The following is a 19,583-nucleotide window of genomic DNA, read 5'->3' on the forward strand; positions in this document are numbered from 1 at the left end:
ACTGATGATGACAATCCCTTAAAAAAGAATTAATGGCAACTGAAGGTACTGTATGTCAAAGGTCAGTTACCAGCAGCTTTAATGGCATACCCAGTAGAACTCTGTTTAAAAAGATGTGCAATTAGTGACATTTTTTGAAAATATCTCTCTACGATCAAAATTGCTATCAACAGCCTTTTACACTCATTATCATATTTCTCCTCTTTTTCCATTAAAAGCTTAAGCTAGGTACTGGAGAAAGAAGAGTAGTGATACACGTGTGAAGCCAAGTTGCTGACTAACATTCATTAAGAACACATCATTTAAACCAATCACATTCTGAAGTGTAGTGATATTTGACAGGTTTCACTGTGAAAAGGCACACTACATCCGTCCATTCGAACAGTCACTAAATAACTTCAGCACATCACTCATATGTTAAACATACTATGAGTATGTTTAGATCAGATTGCTCAGAACCCCATCTGACCTAACCTTGACTGTTTCCAGGGATGGGGCATCCACCACCTCTGTGGACAAACGGTTTCAGTGTTTTACCACCCTCACTGTGAAAGAAAAAACCAAAAATCCATCTTTTGCATTATCTTTATACTGGTTTTTAGGATACAACCCAGAGAAATTGCAACAGGATATGACAGATGTATCCCTTTAGATTAACAGCAGGCTAGGCAGCAACACATCCACAAGCAATGGTGTTCTGGTGTACCTGTGCCAAATATGCTGTTCACACAGAGGTGGAAGATTCAGAGCCTACAGAGTATTGCATTTTTCCCAAAGATAAAAAAATCATAAGTGCCAAAAATCAAACAAATAATGACCTGACTGCAGGCTGATAATAATGAAACTGGGAAGAGAAAACCCTTGAGAGAAAGGTATCTGAATCACAACCTTTATCGTGCCTTCTCCAAAGGAAGAACGAAACAGAACTGTCCAAAAGACAGTGCTCACAGTCTGCTGAATAACAGCATGGAAGGAATGTTAGCAAAACCTTAGGCTACTTGCCACTTTTAGAACCAGCTGTGGCTGTGTAGGTGGGGAAGGCTTACATTATTTTAGTTTAATGCAGGAAGATATGGTTAGCACGGTAGCCAGGCTATTGATTTGACCTTTCTTCCAAGTCCAGTGATGCTGATCACTTCTAATACAGTTGAGCTATGACACTGTCGTAGATAGAATCTCAAAAGACTGAATTCAGGGAGACTGCAGTCCTGTGAAACTGCTTGTCTTCCACCTTCCTCATTTTCCTCCTGCTAGAATGGTGACAGAAAAAAGCAGATGGGCTCCCTGCTTTCAAGGTGAACAGCCAGCAGCACCTCAAGAGTAACTTCAGAGAGAAGCCTCTAAAAGCTGGGTCTGGGGAACACTTGGAGAGCCAAGAAACTACAGGGGATAGCCAAACTCTTAAAAGTCTCAACTGAGAAAATGTCAACTGAGATTTTTGAAAAGCCTTTAAAAGTTAAAGGCATTGCCCTGGCATCAGAACAATGGCTAACCACTTGTTTTATTTCTAGCTGTTGCTCCAAAGCACAAACACAGACAATCTCAATGACAAACTTAAAAATTATTGCAATCAAACATTATTTGTTGTTAGCCTAGACTGAATTTAAGAAATGCCTGGATGGAATTTTCTTTAAAGATGTTTATAGCAAGTTAAATAGAAAATTTCAGCACTAATGATTATTCTTTGGCAACTTTACATGTACCTGGAAAGAGGACCTTAAAATGGGAAACAAATAACTGCAATTTTCAGAGGTAGTCAAAGCTCAAGAGCAACACAGGTTCTAAATTCAGAATTTATTAATGGTTATGTTTTTCAGATACTTCAGTATTAAGAGCAAACTACTCCAAAAATGTAAAGGTCAGACTGGATGGAGCTCTGAGCAACCTTGTCTAATGAAAGGTGTCTCTGCCCATTGGGGGGATTTGGAACTAGATGATCTTTAAGATCCCTTCCAACCCAAACCATTCTATGATTCTATGATTCTATATTGCTCATGTGAAGAGAGTCATAGAAGAAAATAAACTCTCTCCAAAGCCATACCACTGAGCGTACCACGCAGCAGAAACACAGCAGACCACTTCCATTTCATCTGCTGATTCTTACTCATGAAACTGTAGTTTATATACCTTGGGTAGGAAAATATGCATTGGCTTACAAACAGTGGAACACGTAGTTCAATTGGGGATGTATAATGTATTTTTCTGTCTTAAGAAACATCAGTTTTTGTTTTTTTTTAAATTTGGCTTCTTCAAAGGAAGAACAATAGAACAAATATGGGCATACTGTCTCTCCTGACTCTGATTCCCCCAAATTCCGAATTCAAACTTTTCATCAATGAGAAAAGGTATTTCTGGTACCAAGTGTAGATGGTACTGTGTAATGCAAGTAGTTTATTTTTAGTAACAACATTGCTGCTTCTGTGGACTAAATTGATTATACTTATTTGCAGGTTTACAATTAGATAAATCTGACATTTTGTAATGACTAAGAATTGCAATACACAAGCAAGCATTTACTCATAGCACCTGTCTTTGAGTGACAATTGTTGTCTATCTACAACTCTGTATTGCACCTGCAGGGATTCCAAATAAACAATCTGAAACTCAGCTACAATTCTTTCATTCCTGAAGAAAAACACGTCATTTGATACTCAAATACTGGATAAAAAAAAAAAAAAAAGTGTTCACATAATTAGAAATTGGGGTAGCATGCAGAACATCATCCCCAAACAATTTGTTACCAGGATTTTGGGAGCAGATCCCAGCTGGAAGGAACAGCTAACGGGAGGGTTCAAATTAGTAGGAAAGCCAGAGATCCTCCATCAGCTATTTGCCAATCCTACCATATGGGGCTTGTCAAAGAAAGAAAGTGGAAGGTTGTAGTGTAAATCTGCCTCGCTCATTTTCCACTGGTTTAATGTACCTTTGCATGTGAGTTGAAGCAACCTCTTGGCTGTTCTAACTCACATCCAGGCCATATCAGTGCTCTGTTCAACTCCTGATGTCTCCCAGGAACAGAACTTGGCTACTGGGGAAAACTGACCTCATAGGCTTGAAACCCTTCCATGGTATAATTTATTGTGTTTTCCAGCACAAAGTGGAATGAAACTATTCATTATTACAAACATAGTCAAGAAATGTTCAGGACTAAGTGCAACAATTTTTAAGAAGCTTGCTGTATGGAGAATGTAATTAAACTTGCAAAACCCCTTTCCATCTTTTCTTTTAAAAAAATCTCATATAAGCACTTAGTGCCATTAGTACAGGTACTAACACGGAATTTAAGGAAGAGTTCATAAAAATACAAAGTCTGTTTGAATGCAAACTGGTTCCAGTAAGCACTTGCACTACGCTGCCATTTCATGTGTCCTTTAAATCCCATGTATTTTAAAAGTACTGCAGAAAATGCTTAGATGGCTTCAAAGCTTCTTTTTGCATACTTTTAATTTCCAGCATTTAGTTAGGGTCACCTAACTTGGCAGATATCACAGGTGAAAAATACATTCCAAAATTTCAAATCACATAAATAAGAATTGCCATTTAGAAACTGCATAAAATAATCTGAATAGATTCCATATAAACAAATCCCAGACATTAAAATTCAATATATCATGATATGATCTCCCTGCAGTATTAAAGGCCTTACTTCATAATCTATAACTTCACAGACCAAAAATTTCTCCAACCTAAATAAAAAAAAACCTGGCATGGGAAACCAGGAAATATTTCTCTCCCTAGTTTCTCTCTCTCTCTCTTTTTTTTTTTAAACTTTTAAAAACAATTTTATTTTCTTTAATGGCTGTGGACAGCAGCAGCAACAGCATATTTTAAGTACACATAGGAGAGAAAAGTTAGTGAATGGAATATATATGAATAACACCACATTTGTGATATTATTAATGTAATTCCTTTGGATCTATTGAAATACATAGGTTAAGATACAGAAAAGAATAAAAATCCTCCATATAATGAAATGGAACAGAGTCTGAAAGGAGGCAAAATCAACACATTTTCACCCTGAAACTCTTGTTAGCATCATGGAACAGAGTACTAAAAATACAAAAAGTGCCTAGGATATTTAGTTACTGGCACATTTTGTCTCTACCACCACATTTGAAGCTTTAATAGTCTTGTCTTTGTGCCTATCATAGCAACTATTAATTTGGAAAAAAAATACTAGTCCATGGGCACTAACATAGATTTCCCACTGGTATATTCACCAAAGTTCACAGAGAAAAAGTGGAAGCTTCTTAGTGTGTGTTAAGATGTCACAATCAGAAATAGCTTGTTAGTATGTCTTGAGTGCTATAACTTTATGAAACTTTCAATTACAAGAATAATTTGTTAGAAAATGCATACAAAATATCACCTAAAAAACCCACTTATGAGCAACCTCAGTTCATTAAGAAATAGTAAGAAAAACATTCAGCAATGAAATCTACACACTTGCAATCTTATCTCCACCACCAGATTGTTTGGAATGAATTTAATTATTTTAAAACAGATTAAGAAGAGATTAAAAAACCCATAATAGCATTATGACTTTTCAAAATACCTTTGTTTCTAAGGACTGTATTAAGAAAAAATAATTATATTGACACAAGTGCTTCACCACTTAAGATTATGTCAGGTCTTCAATTACAAATTACTATTATTATTATTATTATTATTATTATTATTATTATTATTATTATTATTATTATTATTATTATTATAACTAAAACCAAAAAAGTATTCTGTGCTGAATATTGGGCCAAGCTGTCTTCAAAAAAGTAATATGAAACATGGAAACATAATTCTACTGTTACAAATTACATACAATTTGAAATTACCATTGTGTCCAAATTGTTTACTGCATTCAAAGGAACTCGTTGCTCCCAGAGGAAACTAGTTTTCTTCAGAATTTAATAGAATCTATCTCCTAGTACTTAGAAACACTTGATTTTGAGTAGGATTTGGGGTGGAGCATTCCACCTTAAACGTGCAAATCTTATCCAAAAGAGCACAAACTAATGCAAAAGGTTTTCAAATATAGATTTACCTGAAAAATCTCCCATATTTTTGCTGCTCCATGAAGTACATTAAAGATATATATATTAGACATAAAGAACAAAATCCTGCAGTTGAGAAAATGTTTGTAAGACAGAAATGTTCCTGAGCTAAAGGTTAAAGGTCTTCTGAACTACATTATCCATGGTTTTTAGAGCTGAGGAACTTAACCCATGTTAAAAACCAGACTTGTGCGAGCATGATTAAGTTGAGAATTTTTACTTTTTATATTATATTATCAGGGTAGCCTAACATCATCCCAAAACCTCCTTCAGTGTTCAAGAATTGCTAAGAGGAAGCTGATGAATGTAGGAGGTGAACTACAGTAGCCTGCAGAGCAGAGCAGATCTGGGTAGCACTGTGAGGTCCTTTACAACACTGTGAGGATGCTACACACCATTTAATGGAAACCACCTGTGCTCAACAATGTTTCAAGTTACTTCAACACTGAGTACTCTGTTGACACCTCCACAGTGTTAGCCTTCCTGCATATGAAATAAGCATGGAGATCTTTCCTGCTCTCAGAAGGGTACCATAAATTATGATAACAAAGTTTCCAAAGCACTTTGAGTTCCTTTGTATAATGGTGCTGGACAAATCAGAAAGATCCTTCTGTAAGTTTAATTTTTTTTTTTTCAGAGTACAACTCAGATCTTACTTTGCTTCCAGTGCCAGGGCAATGATGCCTGCAGCCATAGGTGCAGAGGCTGAAGTTCCAGTATGGCTGTCTGTGCAACGCTGCCTCAGGTCTGTGGTGATCTGGAAGAAATTGAATGTGTGAAATTTAGAACACAACTTCAGAAATAAGAGCAGGTTTTATTTGCTTGTATAGGTCACATGTATGTGGAGGGTATTTTCTTCTTTCATTGCAAGGAAAGGAAAAAAAAGAGGTGTCTGAATACATGATGCTACATGTTCTCAGCTTGAAGTCACTTGTGAAGTCAGAGAGGTGTTCTCTATATTGTTCTGAAAACATAAGTTACCTTTTTTTTTTTTCATGGCATGCTCAACAAAGAGACTTTTAAACTAGAAAAACATGCAGAGGGGTTTGAAACTGCACTGTTAGAACTCTGCCCCTCTTGGATTTATAGAACACTTCAAGAATCTCAAAGAGCCTTACAAACAGGAATGAACTAAATCTTATAGTACTCCCTATATATAGACTGCTTATGCCCATTTTAGACACTATAAAAGAGGTATGGAGGTTAACTAGGTTGCCAGAAATCACACTGGAAATAAGCAACACAAGAGAATACAGCTGGGGTCATGCTAAGTACCGTGTTTAATCATTCCTTCATGCCTTATGCAATAAATCACATGAAACTAAGTAGTAATTAATTGGAAAATGCTGATGGTAATCACAAATTTGGCCCAGCCATCACCAGCCCATTAGATATTTTCAGTTTTTAATTGCTATGTATTACGTATAAATAATTATATGATGGCCTGTATTTTTTTATGTAATCTAAGTGAATGTCTACACTGTGATGTGTAATACTAACTAGAGGCACAGTCTTCTACTGAAGTTTTAGGATGCTTCTATCTAATAATGAATTTTATACAGATTCTTTCTGTCAGACAGTAAATCACAACCAAAAATGTGTTTACTCTAAATCCTGCTTCTTTGATGGAACTGTTAATCTACAGTAATTCTACTCTATGTTTGTCTTCCTGAAGAAGTGGTTCCTAGCAAGGGCAACGCAGTAGAGGCAAGAAGTCACTACTACCTAACAGAATCTTAAGCAAAACCCACACAGACTTGAGAACAGTTGCTAGAAGACAGCAGTCCACAGCACCGAAACCTCCGTGAAGGTGGGAGAGTGAGAGACACCAAACCTTATTCTCAGAATTTCAGTCACTGCAAGATGTAAAACATCTGCCTGAGGGGCAGAGGAGAAGTTGCTACACAGCTTCTTATCTAAGCACACAGAATTATTGTGTCTTAATTCACCAGTATCGTGTTCCATTTCCAATACGGATATGCACAAAGATGGGGGAGGAGAGGACTGGAGGATCAAAAAACCACAAAAAAGCACTAGGCATGTGATAATGCCCATCCAGCTTTGAAACCTCAAAATACACAAAACATGATCTGAAAAATTATCTACATCCTGTCTCAGCAGAATATAAGCAAATGCATATAGGAGCTATAGGTTCTACACTTTACATTAGTCATATTCAGTAACATACATATTACATGATTTGTATAAGGCTGCTGAAAATTCTCACAAAATGTAAGCATATGCAAGCTAACACAAAAGACTTCTAATAGAGAAGGAGCTAACAGCACCAAGGAAATGATTGTTGAAAATGAGTAGTGAGTAAGTGAAATAAAATGAAAGTTTCTAGAAATTGAAAAAGACAGATTAAAGCATTTATAATGTCAGACCCTTAAATTAGCGAACTTGTCAGAGACCAGATTTCTTGACTAATAAAGTCTAGAAAGAACCTTTTTTCCCCTATTATTTAATATTCTTCATAAATAATTCTTTATCTGTCATCAGCTAAAAGTTGGAACCTCATAAAGAAAATATTTCTATAATTTCTTTATCCCTTCCCTTCTTGCCTATTGAATGTGTATTAATTTAGACAATGAAAATTAACAGTGTTTGGAAAAGCCTTATCCATGCAAATACCATAAATGCCCTGACAACATTAAGAGATGAAACTGCAGCAGGAACAGTCCTAACAATGCATTGCAAATCCAAGTAGTGCTTTTGCAGGTGGGATTGACATGTTCAAGAACTAGAGGATGACATGCACCCATACAGAGATACATATGTGATTCAGATACCCCATTTGGAAAAAGAGTGGCCAGTGTTGTGGTGAGGACCAGAAGGAAAGCCAGGAAAAAGAGAGGGCAGAAAAAGCGATTAACACATGCCTGTGGCTTTTGTATCCTAGTACTCTGTTCCCTGCATAAAAGTGGTGCAGCAGGTGCTTTTCTTGGAGGACTAGAGGACAGTAAAGCCTACAGGACCTCAGGCAGGGAAAAGTACTCTTTCAGCAGCTTTTCCCTAAGGGACAGCCTCTCTCACTACACTGAAACACATACCAAATTTTGCTATATTAGTTTCTCATCCTCTGGGAGAGCATACTTCCAGAGTGATTTCACTGTCCTGTCACTACAGATATCAAGCACAATAATCCACGACATGTCTTTATTTGGTAGCATTTTCCCTTATGTTCTAAACAGAAGCTGTGGCAGCAATTTGAACTACAGACCCTGATCTCTCTTTGAGCAAATATTTCAGCAGAAAACGGGTAGGGAAAGCTTTGTAAGCAGAAATCCCATTTGAGCTAATTCAAAGGAAAGTTACTGAAACGAGCTGAGATGTTTGGGTGTAAACTACCTCCAAGATCCAAGACATGTTTTTCAGCACTGTGGATTCACTGTCAGAGAACTGCTGCATTCATCCCAAGAAAAGTGAGTACTGGACCACCAACAGGTGAGCAAGTTTCCAGAAGAAAAATGGTGCCCCAAATTCCCAGACAACATGATAGCAACATTATAACCTCAATAAAAGGACGTGGTGTTTGACAGCACCATGAAGCTGTCATTAGTGTGTACTAGCAGTCATTCTGATCAATAGTGTGGGCAGAAGGAGAAAGTTTTTAATCTTTTGTTGAGTATAACACGAATGTATGCTTGAAGTACCTTTGTAACAATTGCTGATCAGGGAAAATGCTGATTAAACCGCCCAAGAAAATCCATGCAATATTTCTAGGGGCATGAGTTATATCCACTTCTAAATCAGTTGAATCAACCAGGTTTCACTGAAGACAATGACAATGTTTCTGGTACTGCCTAGTTTAATCAACATGAAATTAACAACCTCAGACAGACATGCTGATGAAAGGAAGACAAAAATTATATGAATCATCACAATGCACTCCCATAGGCAGTAGAACAAAGCTTTCAGAAAAACTAGACATTTATTAAAGGAAAAACTCTAGACAATGTAACGGTTTTATAGAAGCAACTTGGTCTGGAGAACTAAGGAGATACCATTTCTGTATAGTCATTATTAAGGTTGTATCACCACTCTTTCCATAGTTTCACTGACTGAGAGGTTAATAATGAAGGTCAAAAATTGGATTTCCCCTAGCAGAGGACATGCTCACTCGTCCCCTCCCAAGCCTCTGCATTTCTTGCTATTTCCTATTTCATGACATGAGTTTTTTGATCCAATTGAATAATCTTCTACTTTCTGCTACAGTTCTTCAAGACACGTTGATTTCTATGAATCTATGTTCCCAGAAGTGAAAAGGCTTTAACAAAAATGTACTTACTGTTCATTCTATATAGCTTGTGTGTCCATATATACTTAAAACTGAAGGTGCCACATGATATTCTGTGTATATCTTGTGCATACCTTGATAACCTGAGTGAATTTCTGAAGGAGAGCAGGCTTTTGTGTTTTAAGAACTGGCAGGAGACTGGTTTGGTTTTTTTCATTGTTTCAGTTTTGAGTTCTGCTTAGAGTGGCAGTTAGTCAGCAAGGAAAAAATATAACTTAGAAGAGAAAGAAAATCAGTAGATGAATTGGCATTTATCACAAAACAACAAAACAGGTGGACAGGTTATTTTCAGCAGTTAAGTCTGAATTATAGGCTTATGAATTATATCTGTGAGGGACTTTCATATGTAAAATCCTTAGTGTTTAAGGAAATAATTTGAAAAAGGAATTCAAAGGAAATGCATTTGTGCAATATGCTTGATAAGTGAAAGAACCATACAAATAACTATACTAGGTGGTACTTAACCTATCCTAGCTACATGGTCTAGAGTGGGGAAGCTATCTTCCAGCATTATCCTATGATATTCAAAGTGGTAGAGAAGAGAATAATAGGAAAAATACCTTGACAACTCCATACTATTAGCCAATACTTCTGCACTCACTGAGTTATGAGAAATAACATCTATAAAGAAGTATAATTTTATAGTCTTTACCTACTGTTAATTTGCCTGTGTCCCAGACTGTGAGTTTCTACACCTATACCTATGCCAGCATTTGGCAGCTGCACTTGAAAACACTCAAAAGTAATTCTAATTCTTTTCTCTGAGAGTCTGTGTGAAAGCCATACATGTATCTGCATCTTTGAAATGTTTGTATGCTTTGGGCATTTCAATATACAGAAAGGGTGGAAACTTGGTTCATAAGGGGCTAATTGTTACTGCAATAAAATTCAGTACAGCATAAGTCAAGTGTATTTGGAGTACCATCCCTGAACAACAAGGAACTCTTGCAAGACGGTAACATCAGTGTGTGTTTAACTGTAATTGTTAGCTTAAAATATTTCAAGCTATCATTGCAGAAGACAAAATTAGAACTCCAGACTAGGAAAACTTCTAAAATTACATTCTATATTTGTAGCAAGCAATTTTCAAAAATGGGTAGCAATGAAAAAAGAAAAAAACTCGTTTGTGTGGTTATAAAAGTGTGCGTGATCTATTAATCAAAATAATTTTTATAAGAATTTTTAGTCCACACAATGAGTTCCTAACGTTTGCTCACTGTTTGTTCATTTACCTTATAATACATTCCGCACATATTGGACAGAATAACACAGAAGGAAAGAAAAAGGAAGATACTCAACTAAAGAACTGCAAGGAAAGATAGGAAGGAACTGTGGAACATGACACTAGACCATCATAACCATCCACTGTCCCTCAATCTTGCATAGGTATTTCTTCACTATTACACTATAGAATCTTACATGATATTGGAGTTTGTTCTGAGTTATGTGACAAAAAACAAACAAACAAACAAAATCCACAACCCCCCCCCTGACTTCTCACAGATATCTGTTGATACCATCAGTAATTTTACTCTGTATCTCTCTCTGCAAAATGAGTGCATTCAATATACTTTCCAATATTCAACATACTAATCCTTTTAACTCACAGACACAGTGCTTTTGTCACTCAATACTACCTGACTGGTGTGTCCAGTCTGGATGGTCAAAGAAAACATATCTTACATAGAATGATGCAAGACAGTTATTAAAAGTTATTAAAAGTGATTAATCGTTCAGGCTACATGGGCAGAGAGAAGACAGTAGACAATTGGAGTGGTTTTCACACTAGCAATAAAATCAGTGACATCAAATGCTAAGAAATAGAAGTTAGAGGAGCTCAGAGAACAAATGAGAATTTTTTTAATGGCAATGGGTAATTAAAACCACTTGCCCTAAATTTAAGTGGATTTTCTGTCACTGAAACCTTTGAAAGCAAGACTGATTGTATTTGAGAAAGTTATTGTTGAGGTGATAGCAACTGCTGGATTTGACGGACTCAGGGAAGTCCTACAGACCTGGCTAAGTAAGAGCTCAGGGTGGAGTAATGCAATTGCTTCAGTTCACCTTACACTGCATTACTATCACTTAAACATGAAGATGTTAGTGAAAGTCTTTTAAAGGAGAGTGAAGAGAATTTAATCTCAGAAGTGAGAACTCCTAGGAGACACAGTAATTTTTTTTCTTTACTATTTATCAGAGAGAACAAGAAACATGCCAGGAAGAGAAAGATAAGGTTTCAGTGAAGAGAAGCAAGTAACAAACAGAAAAATTACTGGAACAAAGTACCTCAGAACAAGTTTAAAACAAAAATTAGATAATCTGCAAATAAGGAAGAATCCAAGAACAGATGGCCAGCATCTCAGAATCCTTGAAAGACAAGGCAGACAGTATTAACAAAACATAGTGGTAAATATTTTTAACTCTTCACTGACACCAAGAGAGGAATCTGCTAAGGACCAGAAAGAAGGCAATGTTAGATGAATACTTAAGAAAACATATGGAGAAAAAAAAAAACCTTCAAATCCCTCAATCTTCTGCAGTAATTAAGTTCTGTAAGTTAAACACTAGAATAAATAAGCAGGGAAGAGGAAAACATTAGCAAACCTCATCTGCCTCATTACAAGGGTTTAAAAGGTTAAAAGGATTAGTATGTTGAATACTGGAAATTATACTGAATGTGCTCATTTTGCAAAGGCAGATACAGTGTACAAATACTAATGGTATCAAAAGATTATCAAACAGAAGTAAAACAATTTGCTTTTTTCCGGCAAAGATGAGTACGTTAGGGAAAATGGATGCTGACTGCTTAGGAATGACATGAGGAACAACACAGGAAAGATGAGCACTGAGTTAATTTTCCTTACAATATATTTCTGCCAGAATAGACAGCAATACGAGCAAATTACCATCACTGAATGTAAAAGAGGAATGATGCTGGATCACAATAAATCTGAGAAAATAGAGGGGTATGTAGACAAACTGTTAATATCATGAGTGTAAAATCTGAAAACTATTGATAACTGGATTTAAGACAGAGGATATTATTACAAATTATTTCTCTTTCTCTCTCTCCCTCCAAAGTCACTGAACAAACATAATCACATACACATTAAAGAAAATAATTAAACCCCATACTATTTTCCTGTCATAGGATTCCCCGCTGCTGTATGTTGTAGCCAGTGTGGATGCACATTCTTCCAGATACCATGGCTTCTTCCCACTTTCAGCTGTGCTGCTTATTGAAATAGTGTAGATGCTATTGGTGTAGCCATCACAGGAGCAGTGGTCTCGACTTCTTCCACCATTTCCAGATGCCCAAACAAAAACTGAACCTAAGCCTCTTCGACCCTGTTCGGAAACAGTAAAAAAGATTTGATCAATAATTCTCTTCCCTCTCAACTGCTTAATAGACAGGTCTTTTCCCCCAAAAAGGCATCTCATGAGAAAAAGAAAATAAGCAATTTCACTGAGAAGAATCTGAAATGAAAACAGGATTTAGCAGAGTTCAGAATCAGACATTAGAAAAATTCAGAAAATGAGTGGTATGAACACAGCTTTACAAGCAACTTTTATACAGTGTTTGTTTGTTGGTCTGCATCTATGCTATTCCAATGTGAAAGAGGTGCTGAAAACTCAGATGAAGCATTAGAATATCATACTGTGTTGCAAAAAGGAAAATAAATACCATACTTGAAACAAAACCTCTTCATAATGCACGATACTTCTTATTTATTAGGATGCTCTCAGCTGTTTCTTCTTGGGTTGCCTGAGGCACTGGGTTTTTTGGGTAACATTATATACTGTGAATCACAGCACCATTTTTTCACACACACTATAAATCACAGAATCATAGAATACCTGAGATGGGAAGGGACCTCAGGTACCTAGTCCAACCCACCTAGTCCATTATGACTGCTAAATGCACAACACAACATATAAACAAGAATGGACAAAACTAATTCTTATAAATCTATTCTAATGAAGCACTAGATCATTAGTTCAGCATGTTATTTCAAGTTATTTCAAGTTAATTAGGCATATTCATAATTTAAAATAGGTAATCTCCCCTTGACATTTTCTTAATATACAAAGTTATATAGTGTACAAAGGAATCAAAACATTTTAGTGGTGCTAATACTCTTATACAGGTATTGACATGAAAAGTGAAGGTGATCAGTAACATGTATCGTTGATATACAAGAATTGATATATGGTTAATTGGGTTTTTCCTTATTTATATTTACATATTTCATGGCAGTGAATGAAATTCAGATTCATGCAACTGTATGATTAATTATCAGCACTAACTTATTTTTGATTAAGCTAAATAGTGTCACCCTTTCTTACAAGACACTCTTGCAAAGCATGGTACATCTACAAGTGTGCTAACAGTCTCATCTAGACCTCATGTGCTTGCAACTCATCATGTTGCATCTGCCTGGCTTTTGGATAAGCCCACCACTATGGGCCCATGATAAAATAAGGCATAAAACAACTTCTTGCACAAATCAAAAATTAATTCAATCTAAATGCTCAGAGGGGTTTTGCTAAGGCTTTCTGTGCTGAGTATAACTGAACCGACATCAAGAATTAATTAAGAAAAAAACTGTCATACTTCACAGTCCAGGCTCAAACACAGATGAATTTATTAATCTACTATTAACGTCCCAGCCTCTCTCCAATGGACAGACACACCTTTCACTGGACCAGGTTACTCAGAGCCCTATCCAGTCTGGCCTCGAACACTTCCATGGATGGGATGTCCACAACTTCTCTAGACAACCTGTTCAGTGCCTCAGACCCCTCACAGTAAATAATTTTTTCTTAATATTTAATCTAAACCTACTGTCTTTCAGTTTGAAACCATTCCATCTTGTCCTGTCACTACATACTCTTGTAAAAACTCCCTCTTCATTTTTCTTCAGGCTGCAATTAGGTCACCTTCTCTTTTTCAGGCTGAACGAAACCAATTTTCTCAGCTTTTTCTCAAAGGAGATGTGCTTCATCCCTCTAATCATCTTGGTAGCCTTCCCCCCAGACCTGCTCCAACAGGTCAATGATCTTCCTGCACTGGGGGCCTAGAGCTGGATGCAGCACTCCAGGTGGGGCTTCACTAGAGTGGAGAAGAGGAATAGAATCACCTCTCTTGACCTGCTGGCCACGCGGCTGTTTATGCAGCCCAGGATATAGCTGGTTTTCTGGGCTGCAAGTGCACAGTGCTGGCTCATGTCCAACCTCTCATTCACCTACACCCCCAAGTCTTTCTTAGCGGGGCTGCTTTCAATCTGTTCATTCCCCAACCTGTATTGACATGCTGCACCCTGACCCAGGTGCAGCACCTTGCACTTGGTCTTATTAAACCTCATGAGATTCCTATTGACCCATTTCTTGAGCTTGTCCACGCCCCTCTGAATGGCATCCTGTCCTTCAGGTGTTTCAACTGTACCACTCAGCTTGACGCCATTTGCACATATGCTGAAGGAGCACTTGATTCCTCATATCTTGTAATGAAGATATTAAAAAACACTGGTCGCAATATATATGAACTCCTGAGGAACACCACTTGTCACTGATGTCCATCGTGACTCCAAGACGTTGACCACTATCCTCTGGATGTGACTGTCCAACCACTTTCTTATCCATCTAACAGTCATCAAATCCATCTCTCTCCAATCTAGAGAGAAGGATGCTGTGGGGGACCAGGCCAAAGGCGTTACAGAAGTCCTGGTAAATGACATCTGTAACCCTTCCCTTGTCCACTGATGTAGTCACTCAATAGTGATGCAGTCACTCAGTCACCTATGTAGACACATAGGTGGTCACTAGGTTGGTCAGGCAGGACTTGCCCTTTGTGAAGCCATGTTGGCTGTCCCAAATCACCTCCCTGTCCTGCATGTGCCTCAGCATTGTTCTAGGAGGATCTGTTCCACAATCTTCTCAGGCACAGAGGTGAGGCTGACAAGTCAGTAGTTCCGAGAGTCCTCCTTTCTACCTTTTTTGAAGATGGGTACAACGTTTCCCTTTTTCCAGTCACCTGGGCCTTCACCTGACAGCCATGACTTTTCAAATATCATGGAGATAATTTGTGAGTTTAGTGAAAGTATAATACCTGGACTCTTCTTTCAAGCAAACTAAGTAAAATAGTAATTTCTTCTGGCTAGTATTTACATAAGGTTATGTCTCTAAAATGCAAATTTTCATTAAAAAAAAAATTTCAAGCAGTGAAAAAAAATCTCAGAATGCCAAGTTATATGTACAATGAAATCCACATTCTTCAGACAAAATCTATCTGAATATTTCATTGTTTATCATTTCCTTTAGCTAGTCTTGGCTACTGCATCAACAAAAGTTGCAAAATAGCAACACTTTTTGTGTTTTTTTAATTTTTTTTTAAGACAACCTTGATGATGTTACAGCTCTACTTCCCAACATTATGAACTTGTCAAATCAAAACCCTCTTTCCATTTGGGGTTCTCCCTGCTTTTTCCAGCTAGCAAGGTCCAATTCAGAGCCTCCCAAAGCCAGTGGGATGTGATTTGCAACTGCACGGGCCTCTTTTATGAACCACTTTTCTTTCATTCTACAAGCAGCTCATACCCTTTGCAAATCTTACGCTACCATTCTGAAAACATTTGATGAAACAGACTAAAGGAAGGGTAAATGGAAAAATTATTTCACACATATTCACCGATTTATTGCACCAGCAGATCAGGGAGACAGAAGATAGGCCTCTCTGATGTTTTTGAGGAATAGGATGGAGGAGTACCCTAATAATATGTTGGTTTGTTACTTTTTTATGTGATCCTGCTTGATTTTTACTGGTTTTATTTTGGTTCCATCCCATCACCTCTTGAAATTAAATCATGCTTCCCACATGGCCTCAATACTCGTAACTGCTGCTTGTTCTAGAACAGATGTATTGGTCACATAATCTGACCAGTGGATGTTTAGGATTGTACAGAGGCAGCATTGATGGAAGCGTTCTAAGAGTCATAGGTGGTGGCGGTAAATGACCCACGATTCGGATCCATATAAAAGAGGAGACAGCACCATGGCTCTGTAAACACTGATCTTTGTACTTTTCTTCAAGTGTTTATTTTGCCAGACTCTTTTATGGAATTTTCCGAATGCTCTATATGCCTTTGCTAACCTGTTGTCTATCTCTCCGTCAATCTTACCGTCCAAGGAGATGATGCTACCTAGGTAATTAAACTGCTGGACTGATTTGAGCTCTGACTGGCCAATGGTGATATGGGGATGATGGAAGACTTCCTGAGGTGCAGGTTGATAGAAAACATCTGTCTTCTTTAAGGTGACTTCCAGCCCAAAAAGCTCAGCAGCTTCAGCAAAGCAGAATGTTAAACGCTGCAGAGCTGCTTCTGTGTGGGCGATGAGGGCGTCGTCGTCAGTGTAAAGCAGCTCCCAGACAAGATGGTTTAAGGTCTTAGTGTGGGCCTTCAGACGCCTTAGGTTGAATAGGCTTCCATCAGTACGGTATCGAATGTAGACACCACCTTCTTCATTGAGGTCTGCCGTGGTCCTTTGGAGCATCATGCTGAATAAGATTGTGAATAGGGTTGGTGCAAGAACACAGCCTTGTTTCACATCACTGGTTATTAGAAAGGGCTCAGAAAGTGCATCACCATATCTGACTTGGCTGTGCTGATCCTCATGGAGTGAGATGATCATTTTAAGGAACTTGGGGGGACATCCTAAACATTCCAAAATATGCCACAAACCTTTTCTGCTCACAGTATCAAAAGCCTTGGTGAGATCAACAAAGGTTACATAGAGACCTTTGTTCTGTTCTCTACACTTCTCTTGCAGTTGTCTGAGAACAAATACCATGTCTGTGGTACTCCTGTTGGCTCTGAAACCACATTGGCTTTCAGGTAGAAGTTCTTCTGCTATTGTGGGTATTACTGTTCAAAAGTATTCTTGCCAGGATTTCACCAGCAATGGAGAGCAGAGTAATACCACGGTAATTTGAACAGTCTGATTTATCTCCTTTCTTCTTATACGAGGTGATGATGACTGCATCACAAAGGTCTGATGGTAGTTTGCCTGGTTCCCAACAGCGCACCACAAATTCGTGAAATTTAGCATGGAATTCTTGGCCCCCATGTTTCCAGACTTCAGGTGGAATTCCATCAACCCCAGCTGCCTTGCCAGTTTTCACCTGCTGTATGGCCTTAAGAGTTTCTCCCAAAGTGGGGGCAATATCCAATTCACTCTTGAGCGGTTGTTGTGTGATGGACTGAATTGCTGAGTCTTGAACTACACGGCTGGTACTGAAAAGAGTCTGAAAGTGTTCAAACCAATGATTCAGAATGGAGATTTTATCTGTGTGAAACACCTGACCATCTCTGCTGAGTAGAGGGCTTTGGACCTGATATGTAGGCCCGTATGCTGTTTTCAAAGCCTCATAGAATCCTTTGTGATCACCCATATCTGCACATAATTGAATCTTTTCTGCTAGATTGATCCACCACTTGTTCTGAATGTCACAAAGCCCAGTCCTCTAATGCACTGCAATATTGCACGTATAACACTGCAGCGGTTCACAGAAAGCAGCAGCATTACCTTCAGACTAGAAAACATGCTAAACATCTTGTTCCTAGAAGCTATTTGTCAAAGCAAATGGCAGCCTTAAAAATAACACTTGCGTTCAAGAGGCATCTGGATTTGGCGCTGAGTGATATGTTTTACAGGTTACAGCGATAGTGGTGGGTGGACAGTTGGACTGGATGATCTTGAATGTCTTTCTGATGCCTTAAAAGCTACGATTTTAGTATAACTCTTTTAGCACTTTTAGTAGCACTTTAGCTAAGTACCTTTGTACTAGATTCCTGAAATTTTGTTTAATATTTCTTGTCAAGAATTCCAACGGACAAAGACTGTAGCAAGGTAAAGAATATTTTATCTATATAAAATGTTCTTAGAATAAGACACAAGAGGCACACTGCTTGATATAAAGGAGTCAAACCTATCAGAGAAGGCCCAGAATCCTTGAAAGAGGGCCAAACAGGACAGAGAGAGTTGATGAAGACTTTTGTGGGAGGCAGATATGGGGTCTTGGGACCACCAATCCAATTCTGGGATGAGCCTGCAGGAGAATCTGGTGGACAGATAATTTTCAGGCTGCGTGTATCCCCATGAGGTAATAGTTAGATATTTCAATTAGATGATACTTTAAGTTCATAACACCTGTGTCTGTGTGTGTGCATATGCTATCTTTGTGCACCGAGGATGTTTTATTAAAGAGCTACTTTTTTATCTTTCTATACTAACATTGTCTAGAAAATTATTTATTCAATTTCAGGCAATATTCCACCCTTGATAATGCTATGATTCCATGATTCTATGAACCCAACTAAAATAATATGTCCAGTAAATAAATTCTAGTTTACATTTACTGCCTACCATTTGGTTTCTCCTTTCTCTCTGTTTCCAAACACTCTGCTTTAGTTCATTAGACCTAGTCATGCTTAGGAAAATAAAAACTTGTTAGCAACTATGCCAAACAAGAAAATAGAGCAACAGCATCAGCTGTCCTACTTTATGTCATTCCCAGTTGGTCTCCTTTAAATAAATGAAGTTAAATAACATTTGGACTGCGTTACAAAGTTAACACAAACAGACATGCAAGGTACTATGTAGCTTTTACTGTTTATCTAAATCTGTCATCAGTCATTTGCCAGATGCCCAAGGGTGTCACAATGAAAAGTCAAGCCTTGAGCTGCCAAGAAGCCATGCATCATTTATTACTCAAAAGCAAAGGTGCATTTACAAACCATACTGGTAGACCTCGAGCAAAACTAAGAATTAGTGAACTACCAAAGAGGCACAGACCAGGGCTGACTGGATGTTCAGCAAAGTATGCTCACTGTGTCCCATGATGTTAAAAACACATTGCTTCTTCCTCTAGGTATAGATCTGTTTCTGCTCTTCCATTTGCAACGATAGCTAGGGACTCTCTCTTATAAACTCTGCATAACTGCATTTGTGCTTGTCAGCACAACAATTAGACCACTGTGAAATGTTTTCCTTTTGTTTTGTTTGCTTTCTTAAATTGCATAAAATGTCAGATAATTAAAAAAAAAATAATCTATTCCATTATGCAAAAGAAAAAGTCTTTCACTGACAACTATGGCTTGCTATTGACCCAGCCACAGTTCAATTTTCTAGGGCATTTTCTGGGTAAAGCCAGTGTGCTCAACAGACAGCTGATC

General features: G+C 37.8%; 1 protein-coding gene across 5 annotated transcripts in view; it reads right to left on the minus strand.

The window, feature by feature from the left end:
• Positions 1–19,583, minus strand: part of PCSK5 (proprotein convertase subtilisin/kexin type 5) — a 250,123-nt gene that overhangs the window by 119,609 nt on the left and 110,931 nt on the right. For all 5 annotated transcript variants that reach the window (XM_032675833.1, XM_032675835.1, XM_032675834.1 and 2 more), the window contains 2 exons: positions 12,487–12,699; positions 5,708–5,808 (listed from right to left, as the gene is read on the minus strand). In XM_032675833.1, the coding sequence (XP_032531724.1) occupies positions 5,708–5,808; positions 12,487–12,699 (314 nt within the window). The remainder of the gene's footprint in view (positions 1–5,707; positions 5,809–12,486; positions 12,700–19,583) is intronic.

The sequence above is a fragment of the Chiroxiphia lanceolata genome, chromosome Z (genome assembly GCF_009829145.1).
Source record: "Chiroxiphia lanceolata isolate bChiLan1 chromosome Z, bChiLan1.pri, whole genome shotgun sequence".
Taxonomy (NCBI): Eukaryota; Metazoa; Chordata; class Aves; order Passeriformes; family Pipridae; genus Chiroxiphia; species Chiroxiphia lanceolata.